The following is a 10,789-nucleotide window of genomic DNA, read 5'->3' as shown; positions in this document are numbered from 1 at the left end:
ATGGAGGAGCTCAACACACGTCAACAAACCAACCAACCAACCAACCAACCAACCAACCAACCAACCAACCAACCAACAGTTATTTTTACAGCCAGTGACGAACAGGTGTCCAAGGTGCTTTACAGAAATAAAAAGCAAGAATAAACGTGACACACTGCAAAAAGATTGAAATAGAAAAGCGAATCAGTCCTGGTGCTACGAATTGAAGGCCTTTCCAGAGTCATACTTTAAAATTATTCACGTTTGCAGCAGGGAACAAGTTCTGAAGATCGGGTTAAAGTTCAACACGCTCAATTTGTCAATCAGAAGTTTAGTTTCAAGTTAAAGGGGCAGTTAATGGTAAAAAGTTAATGGCATCTAATACCTATTTTAAACAGGCCTTGAATGTCTTAAAAACAAGCTTTTGATTGTTTTTTCTAAATAAATTAGAAATTCAGCCTCTGAGCCATGTCTTTATCATCCAAGTGTCTAACCTCATTATCTATGCGGGATTCTGAGTGGGCGGGGCTATGATAATGAGGCTCTGTGCTGATTGGCTGCCTGAATGACGCGAAACACTGCTACGAAAAAATGGTGGAAGCTCCAGCCGGCGGGGTTAGTTGTGGGCGTGGTTTCACGCATCGGAGGCTCAACCGATGTAAATCGCTCCATCGTTACGTAACGACTGGAGCAGAATCTGAACGGCTTGTAGAAGCCACATGACACTGGACGGCTCATCCGGGCGGCTGTACAGACACTGCAGAATTTGGTTGCTTTCCTCCTTCTCTGAGTTGGCAGGCTGAGGGGAGACCACTTTATATATGTTAAAGCAAGAGAAAATGTGTTTTTCATAATAAGTCCCCTTTAAGATTCAATGACACAATCGAGGGGAGAGATTCTGGCTGCGTCCGAAATTCCATATTTCCACCCTAATGAGTATGCAAAATGAGTATGCAAGATTTTTTAGTGCGTCCAAAACATTAGTACGTACTCAATAGTATGCTCTATCCATACTCATTCCGGAGAAATTTATTAGTGTGGATTGATGGACACTAGCTGAGCAGAAACTTCCCACAATGCAATGCAGTGGTGTTTGATTGCTAAGTGATATGTATATGTCATAAGTATAATATTAAAGGAGCTGTATGTAAGCGCAATAATAAAACGAATCATAAAATGACCCCGATATGTCAACAGACATTTAAAAATCATGTTCATTTCAAATACTTATGTCACTGACAACAGCACTCAAGCCAGGATATTCCAGTTTAAAAAGAGGAGTTGCAGCCCTCAACTGATGTTTATGTTGTCATTTTTTGTTTTGGCCTGAAGCTCCACCCTCCACCTATCTCCCAATCACCAAGTCAGTATTGTTTCTGAAGCTCCACCCTCCACCTATCTCCCAATCACCAAGTCAGTATTGTTTCTGAAGCTCCACCCTCCACCTATCTCCCAATCACCAAGTCAGTATTGTTTCTGAAGCTCCACCCTCCACCTATCTCCCAATCACCAAGTCAGTATTGTTTCTGAAGCTCCACCCTCCACCTATCTCCCAATCACCAAGTCAGTATTGTTTCGGCATCCGGGTTGCCAGCTCGGCTCTAATTATCGCAGCCATGGCAGCCTACGTTCCTGCTGCATTCTGCAGCCTACCTGGCAACCTCTGGTCGGGGGGAGGAGGGGGAGGGTACACGCCCCTCAACAATATTTTGAAAGTGACTGCAGTACCAGTTTTGGACATTTCTTACAGACGGCTCCTTTAAGTATAGTAATATTATATAATATTAATATTATAATATTCGTATATAATAATATTATATAATGTAATCTTGTTTCCGCCAGGATAAACGGGAAATAGCGGAGCGGTGCTGCTACTGCTGCTGTGCGTCACTTCACACGTCACTTCCTCCCAACGGCAGGAAGTGACGTGTGCGCTGTAAATAGTACGTCCGAATTAATGCATACTACTTAAGTATACTTTTTAGTATATACTGTTTAGTATGGCATTTCGGACGCACCAACTGACCTTATAACTGGCACATTTGCAAAACTCAAAAATTCATGTGTAAAAAAATACATTTGAAAGTAAAAAATCTATTTACATTACAAATTATCCAGTTCGCTAAATAAATATCTCAAATTTTCTAACCTCAAAAATTAATTAAGTCAAAAGAAAAACAAATCCTGAACAGCTTCCAACCGAAATTTCGGAATCATTTACTTGCACTAAAATGAACTAATAAATTGTGAAGAACTTGCTTGTATCCACGGAAACTCAAATTTGCAAGAAACCCCAGAAGAATTCGAATTTCACAAGTGTTTTAACTTAATTTAAAAAAATGCAAAATTTTCAAGACAAGAAACTCAAAATTGCTTTACTTTCTTTCAAATAATTTTTTTTTTTTTTTACATTTCTGGCTTTATAATTCTCAAATTTGAAAAAACTAAATACAAAAAACATTCTTAATTCATAAACCTGAAAATATAAGAAAATCTAAGAAATACTTAAAAATAAAACAAAAAATCTGACTATATAAATGTGCAATTTTTAAACAAAAATATAATTTAAAAGAAAAAATAAAATCCCGAATTCATAATTTCAGACCTTTCACAAATGAAGATGATTTTTTTAAACACAAATTCTGGAAGGAGGCTGACATGGCAGCTGTGGAGCCCCCTAGTGGTTCGGAGGACTTTGTCCCTGCCTACTTGCAGGTTGAGTTATTGAAACAAACAAAAATTGGAAAATACGCTCGAGTTTTGTTTGTGTTTGACTGTATTATTGCCCGCAGCTGTTGCCTACTCTTAAAACTCAAAGTCTGATCGGGTTAATGTTCAAACAACCGTTGGCAGCGTCTCTGGGAGTCAAGGTTCAAGCTGTGGAGTGAAAGGAAGGGGAGCTCTGCATGAGCTTCACCCCGGCTTCAAAACTCACAAATATTAACCAACATCTGCAGCAAAGAACCAGGAAATAAAAAACTGGGAGGTCAAATGTCAGTCTGTTTATTTTGAGAGTTTCTTTACATCGTTGCAAATCTATCACAGGTGGACTTTAACCAAAAAAACAACTACTGTACAATCATCATAAGCGCTAAATAAAATAAAAACAATATTACAGGCCAGAAGATTGCATGAGTGAGAAATAAGAGCGGCGGTGTACAGTCGAGTGTTGCTCAAACCAACGACAGATTTGGTTTAAGTGGAGGAGGGAAGCCCCATCACAGCAGACGAGGTCCAGGAAACGGGATTCAGGTCATAGAGATGAATTTCACTGATGAACTCAAGTCTTTGTCAAACCAAACATCCCAACATCAACATCTGTACATTCAGTTACTTAAATAGGAAGAATTGGCCCCAAAACAAGTAAAATACCCACCAGAGAAGTAAAAACAGCTCCTGGTCAATGTTTGCAAGATGTGAGGAAATGACATGATTCTAAAAAGCTGAAGTGTTTGCTGCTAAAGATCCATCAAGAACCAACGGAGCATCCCAGCTGAAGTCCAGACTTTGAAACTGGGATTTCCCAAAACCACAAATCCGAGTGAAAAAATGCTGAAACTGACTTTATAAACTCAGAAACCAGAGACAGATCCAAACATTCAGTTTAAGTGCAAGTTGCAAGGAAATATCTCAAATTTTAAACTTGTGTCTATGCGACAGAAAAAGTTGATGATTTCTTCTACTTTAAAAACGTTCACATTTTGGGATCTCTAATCTTGGAAATTTCTAAGAAAATTCCCCAATTTTTTGTTATGAGAAAAATCTAAATTTAAGGTGATAAACCTGCACGTTCATGAGCGAGAAACTCAATCTTGAATTCATAAACCTTTTGTGAATTTATGACAGAAATATCTGAAATGTTGAATCAGTCAAGCTCATCAAAAAAATCTGAATTTTGAATTTTCTTTATGCAAATGTGAGCGAAAAGACGTGACATTATAAACTTCCAAGTTAATTAAAGAAATTGGACATTTTGATTTCAGAAACTCTCAAATTTGTGAGAAATCCAAACTTTTGAATTCATGAAATTGCAAATTTGCAAAACAAAATCTCTGAAATCTTGAAGTTATAATTTGAGATCATGATACAGGCGGTGGACGGCGGATTGGACAGGAATGACCCACCGGATGGGAGATGTGATGTCCTGCATTATTCCAACATTGTAAAGCTTTTCTAACCTCCAGCCCAAACATTCACACAAATTAAAGGTAAATAAAACATTTTTGGTCAGCAGTGTTTGCTCCAGCTTGTGATTTGCAAGGATGAGGGCGGTGCCGATGACTGACACTGTGATGTCACACCTGACCTGGACACTTCAGAGAAACTCCTTTCCTGTCACCTTGTTCCGTTAAATGTTTCCGTTCTGTCTGGAAACATTTTCAGTTAAGCTTTCATGATCTGCAGCAGCACTCAGACGTTGATCTGTGATGGTCACAGGAAACAGTTGGACTTGTTTCCACATTCCCAGTCTCTCTCAGCATTCCCAGTCTCTCTCAGCATTCCCAGTCTGGGAGCACTGGTGAGTGTCCAGTCAGAGTCACTGAGCATGCTCAGACAGAGCAGCAGCGTTGCACAAAAGATTCCAGTGAATGGCGTTTCCTCAGCTCAGTTTTTTTAAAGGTCATGCTGAAATTACAGGCTCAGCTTTATATGCAGAAAATAAACGTAATCCACCTTTAAGCGTGCATGTCAACAGAAATGTCACCGTGTGCACCTCAAACTGAAGTTTAATCTGAAGGATTGTCCAACACGACACTCAGAAAAAATTATCTGGAGCGTAACGGCGAGTTTAAGCCTGAAGGCTTCAGTGTTCTGTTGATAAAAACAATAATTATCAGGCTGCAATCAGCCGTTTCCACAAAAAAACATCTTTTCATCTCTGGTTATTTTGTTCCCTTAAGCATTGTCTGTCTGTCTGGAAAGATTGTGATTGTTCTGGTCCCACACTTCCCTCAGGAGGACCAAACTCTGTCCTGGTTTAAGTCTTGAAGACAAACGTCTGGAGTTGTTTTGGAGGAAGGGCCTGTTCCTGCTGGGACCCTCGTTTGGAAAAACTCCAGTGCGACGAAGGACTTCAGACCATTTAAGATGGTCCATGGTGATACTTACATCTGTTACTCTAACAAGGTGGAATTGTGGATCTGAAGATCAAAGTTGAGCGAAACCCACAAAACAATTTCTTATGCACTTTATACAATTGCAAAAAAAAAAATCAAAACATAAACTTATTTTCTAAAAAAACAGAAAAAACTGATTCGATAAATTTGCAGGTTTGGAAAAACAAAACATTTTCAACTATGACAAATCAAAAATAAGTGACAGAAAACTGAAAGAATTGCACTAAAGAATTATCAGAAATTCTAAATTTTATAATCTCACCGATATGCAAGAAACAAACCTCCAGGGACCCAGAGAAGAAATGTGAGAAATATGACAAAATTATGATTTCATAAACTTGCAAATTTGTGAGACAAAAAACCCCATAAACTGTAAATTAAAAAAAAAATTGTAAAAGAAAAATAAAACTATAAAATTTAAATTAAATTAAATTACTTTTATTCCATCAAATCAGGAATTCTGCACGATAAAATTCCAATTTTTGATTCATAAATCTGAAATTATGCAGGAAGAAAAGGAATTCATATACTTGGAAACTCTTTAAAGCCAAGGTATTTGCATAAAAAAAACTCTTTTTTTGAACTACATAAATATGCAAATTTGTGGAGGAAAAAAAATCTATAAATGCAAAACTGCAAAGAAAAAAATCTTAAATTACAAACATGCCAATTTACCAGTAAAAATCCATCTTTATATAGTTGCAAATTTGTAAGATTTGGGGGCTATTGGACTTTTTAAACGTAAGATATTTGTGGGAAAAGAATTACAGACTTTCTGACTTCATACATTTTGAAAATTTGGGAAAAAAAATAAATAAAAAAAAGGGCAAAGATTCAAAATCTTGACATTATGAAGTTCGCAATACCGAAATCTGAATTGTTGTTTTTTGAATGGATTTGTATGAGAAAAACCACATTTTTGACTTCCTAAAATAAAAAAATTAAAATTGCCCACAAACTCACATTTGTCGGTAAGAAAATTTGAATTTCAGACTTTATAAACTAGCAAATTAATGAAAAAAAGGCTTTACATTTTACATACACAAAAACAAAAAAAATTGAATTTTTCACATTATAAATTTGCATATTTGTGAGACAAAACTCAGAATTTCTGATTTTTTAAACCCGGACCGTTTTGTTCTCAGATTTGTGGATTAATTGTCATCTGGACCGGCCGCATTAAGTCACAAACTGGTTTGGACTGGAATTCCAGCTTCTCCTCCTCTTTGATGTGAACATTTCAAATGAACGTTGTTGGTTGATCAGTAGGTGGTGTCGCAGTGATGGAGGAGGAAGTCAATCTTTATCCACAAACCGCCTCCCTCTCGTCTGAAACCTCCGTTGCAGAGTTTCCAGAGTTTCGATGTGGAAGGAGGCCTGGACGAAACTACAGGACACACTGGTCTCCATTAACTATGAGAGGACACGTCTGAAGAGCTGCTGCTGTTGCTGTTGGTGGTTTGAGCTCGCTTAATGTAAAGGTTCAGTAACTTCATCTGCAAACAGAGAAGACACGGTTGTTTACCGACGACACCTGCGTCTATGCTGCAGTACATATCGTTGACACATATTTACAAGTACGGATGGATGCAAACACGCCAAAATACATTTCTAAAAACTATGTCTCTACCTGTTTCAAAATAAAACACTTTTTTTTACCTAAATACTTTGTCAGCTGAGTTTCTAAACTCACTTGATTAAGAGCACAACGTTTAAAGATACAGCTAAATCTGATCAGACATCAAGAGAACACACCAATGGACTTTTTATGCAGTTGCAGGATTAATTCAACTTAAAAATATTGTTGAGTTACAGACTTTATTAGTTATGTTCAAGGCAAAAAGCAGAATATTGCCTGAAAATATACAACGTTTTTTTGTGTTTAGTTCAGAAGATAAGGACCATAGGAGGAAATTTGATTTTAAACATCCGTTTGCACGAACTACTTTAAAACAAATGTGTATTTCAGTATGTGGTGTAAAATTATGAACTCCTTAACAACTGATTTAAAGGATTGTAAAAATATTCACCAGTTCAAGAAATTGTATAAAGACAACACAATCAGACAATATGAATTTAACGGGTAAAATATCTTTTGTTGTTTTTTGTTTTTGTATTGTTGGTGAGTTAGTGTGTATGTTTTCTTATTTTTTTGTTTTGTTTTTTCATTATTTCTTTTTTTTGGTATCATATAAGTAGTGACTGTTGAACAGACGGACAGACCATCTTCATACGAATTGTTTTATTTTTTTTGAGAAAGGGGCTTGTTATATAAGGCTTTCTTCTTCTTGCCCCTTTTCGATCATGGAATGGAACATATGTGAACTATTTCCATGATACGGAATAAATAAAAATGAAATGAAAATGAAATGAAATGAAATATAAACGAAAATGGACAGATGTCATAGAACGAAATCCCGACGTGAGCAGGGAGACCAATTCCAGAAGTTCTGAGCTGAAAGTAGCGGTTCTAACCTAGTACACCACTGAACCCAGAGGTTCTAAACAAGGTCCAAGAGAAGAAAGAATATTTAATTACTAATTAGGGGGGTGGTAGTGGCTACAGAGGAGGGCTGAGGTGTGGAGGACCCAGGCTTCACCTACACTAACCGTGGGTCAGGGCTGATGTAAACAGAACTACTGACGGGCCAGCCGGACACTTGAACCCGGTCAGTTAATGGTGATGTAAAACAGGCTTTTATACATCTCTTTTTAAATAGTTAAACTGTCATTGATCCAGCGTTTTATGGTTTTATAATCTTGTCAAAATTCAGCTTCAGACTCTGACTTCAATTGTCTCTATTTACTTGTTTTATTTTGAATTTGTTTTATTGTTTCAATTTTTTTCTTTTAGTAAAAACTACTCAATTTCACGAATGTAAAAGAATAAAGTACAATTCTTTAACAGTATTTTGAACTATAAAATAATTTCCTGGAACATATTACAAGATGACTGGAGGCTAACAGAGTTAATTTCTCTGAGAAATTTTAAATCTAAATTGAAAATACTTGAGGCCGACTCCATTACATGTACCTGTTTTTTTTGTGATTTGCTTGCTTTTTAATTTTATTTTAATTGTATTTTATCTGTTGGTGTTTTCCGTCATTTATAACTATGTGTTGTAATTGCTGCTGCCTATCTTGGCCAGGTCTCCCTTGGAAAAGAGGTTTTTAATCTCAATGGGATTTTCCTGGTTAAATAAAGGTTAAATAAAATTTAAAAAAAAAAATTATATAATGTTACTTTTTAAGTTCAATTTGAAATATAAAGCCCCAATTCTACTAATAATTAATGGTTTTATTTTTTGAATGTTAATTTAAATTAAATTATAAATAATTCTTAAAATAATATATTACTTTATTTTCTGGATTTATCTTTTTTCTTTTAAATTAATTTAATAACTTGTTTTAATTTCAAAGTATCAATTTATTTTTATTTAAGTTTCAGTCAATGCTTTAATTAAACAAAAGGTATTTGATCTATTTCTACCCGACTTTATTACGTGTTTATTTTAATCCCGATTCAAGGGTGTGTTTCCTCGTCAGGCCGTTCTTTGTGTTGCTCAGTTTTAACAAATAAAGTGCTATAAGTGCAGAGAAGCAGTTAAAGGCGTGAGCAGACGTAGCAGGACAGACGGAGAAGGTGATGGACTCTTCCATAAAGATCATCACATCCCCGGCTGAGCAGCGGAGGGAGGGGGCTCCTTCCCTCAGGTGGATCTGACCCTCAGACCTGCAGCTTTACATAAGTCAACAACTCGTGGACACGCCGCCATCCAAGTCTATGTGTTTTGTTGTTGGCGGCCGGCTGGAACCGGCTGGGAAAGGTCAACACGGGGAGGCGATAAGATCGGGGGGCGGCGGCGGCGGGCGTACCTTGCTGCCTGTCAGCTGTGCCAGGTGGGGCTTGAGGTCCTCGCCAATGACGGAGTAGATGGCCACCAGGCAGAACACGCTGGCCTTGCGAACGCTGCTCTCTGTGTTGTCATAGCCCTGCGGAGAGAATGGCGGCATCAGGCGCCGCGGCACACAGAAGCACACACACAGCGCGGCAGGTCAGCGGGAACGCGGGAGGGTCACAGGGAGGCCAGAGTACAGGTAAACAGTTCCAGGGACAAATAAGGCAAACAGTTCTCCGTGTCCAAATATGACCACTGACCAAATAAGCCTCAGTGGAAACTTCTGCTCAGGCGCTTTACAACTAATAAAACATCAAACTCGTGTCACAGTCGTTCAACAAAAATGATGACAAATATACAACGCCAAGAGGGAAATACATTATCAATGGTCTCAGACAAGCAATCTTCTAAAACCACCGTCTTAACCGTGACGTGTCACATTTACGTCAGGAAAGTACTCGTGACACCTGTTCTTTTTTGTCACAGTTGCATGACGTCATCCTTCCACGCATCACAAATATCCCCCACAGTATTATTATATGAAAATACTGGACACTAAACATACTATTTTATTACTTCTACTGTCATTTAGAAGTTCTTTTTATCCAAAGCGACTTACATCTGAGAGAACAAGCAAGAAATCACATAGGAGGTCCAGCTGGATCAGTGCCGGTCAGACTGCTGAGAGTCCAGCTGGACACACGTGCTGCCATGCCAGTGCCAGAATCTTTTTTATTTTTTTGTTCCCTTCCCGCCCAACACAACAGTCGCTTTAAACAAGAAAGCTACGTCTAAAAAGACCATCATACGATCATTTTGTCATAAGTGCATGCAGCTTTCTCAGTGGTGAGTCCTGCAAAGAGCTGGACAAATCTTCTAACTAATTCTGATGAGCAGAGAAGTTAACTAGAAGCAGAAATGCTTAAAGAGCTGAGTCTTGAGGTTGCTCTTAAAAGTAGATACAGACCCTGGAGATCAGACAGAGTTTGGTAGGACATTCCACCATCGGGGAACAATGAGTTTAGGTACTGATTTCACGCCACGTTGTGGTGGAATCACCAGGCGTCTTTCACTGGCTGAGCAGAGCTTCTAGTTGAATTATTGAAATAAGTTAACTTTTACACCATATTCTAGTTGAATTATTGAAATAAGTTAATGTGGCCGGGTGGAGAGGTTGACGGGACACGCACCTGTGTCCCATCCACCTGAGTGGCTGCCACGCCTCCACCCGGCCTGCCTTTATAACGCAGAGCTGGAGAGCAGAAAAGGGTCGGAGGAGCTGCGGTCAGGCAGAGGTGCTTATGCACTGTGTGTGGGTGGTCTGGGTGTTTAATTAACCAATAAAGAAGGGTCTGCACGTAAGCTCTGTGTCTCTCCATCCTTCGGGCGGGCCCCCGTGGCACGCACCCTGCCACATCTGGCGCCCAACGTGGGGCCTTCGAAGGTGGACGAGAGAGGCATGGAGCGGGCCCTGGACGCGCTCGCCCAGGCCATGGCGGGCATGACGGCCATGTTCCGCGACCAGGGAGAGCGGCAGCTGGCCGCGATGGAGGCGCTCATGGCCGCGGGGAGACCCACCCCGGCGCCAGCAGCGCGGGAGGAGATGCCAGCGCCGCAGCTCAGCGGCCGGGAGGCAGGAGCTGCGGGCCGCCAGGCGACGGCTCCCGAGATGGCGGGACCGACGGAGCGACCCATCCCTGCACCCCGTCTGAGGTTCGCCGCGGCAGCGCTGGTGGCGGAGCGTAGGGGCCGCGAGGCAGAAGCTGCGGGCCACCAGACGACGGCTCCTGAGAT

General features: G+C 39.6%; 1 protein-coding gene across 47 annotated transcripts in view; it reads right to left on the bottom strand.

Annotated features, from left to right (window-relative positions):
• Positions 1–2,966: 2,966 nt before the first annotated feature.
• Positions 2,967–10,789, bottom strand: part of clasp1a (cytoplasmic linker associated protein 1a) — a 104,248-nt gene continuing 96,425 nt past the window's right edge. For all 47 annotated transcript variants that reach the window (XM_061724039.1, XM_061724018.1, XM_061724020.1 and 44 more), the window contains 2 exons: positions 8,973–9,089; positions 2,967–6,592 (listed from right to left, as the gene is read on the bottom strand). In XM_061724039.1, the coding sequence (XP_061580023.1) occupies positions 6,506–6,592; positions 8,973–9,089 (204 nt within the window). In that variant the 3' untranslated portion in view covers positions 2,967–6,505. The remainder of the gene's footprint in view (positions 6,593–8,972; positions 9,090–10,789) is intronic.

This window comes from Cololabis saira, chromosome 6 (genome assembly GCF_033807715.1).
Source record: "Cololabis saira isolate AMF1-May2022 chromosome 6, fColSai1.1, whole genome shotgun sequence".
NCBI lineage: Eukaryota > Metazoa > Chordata > Actinopteri > Beloniformes > Belonidae > Cololabis > Cololabis saira.
This window is presented reverse-complemented; position numbering and strand designations above follow the sequence as displayed.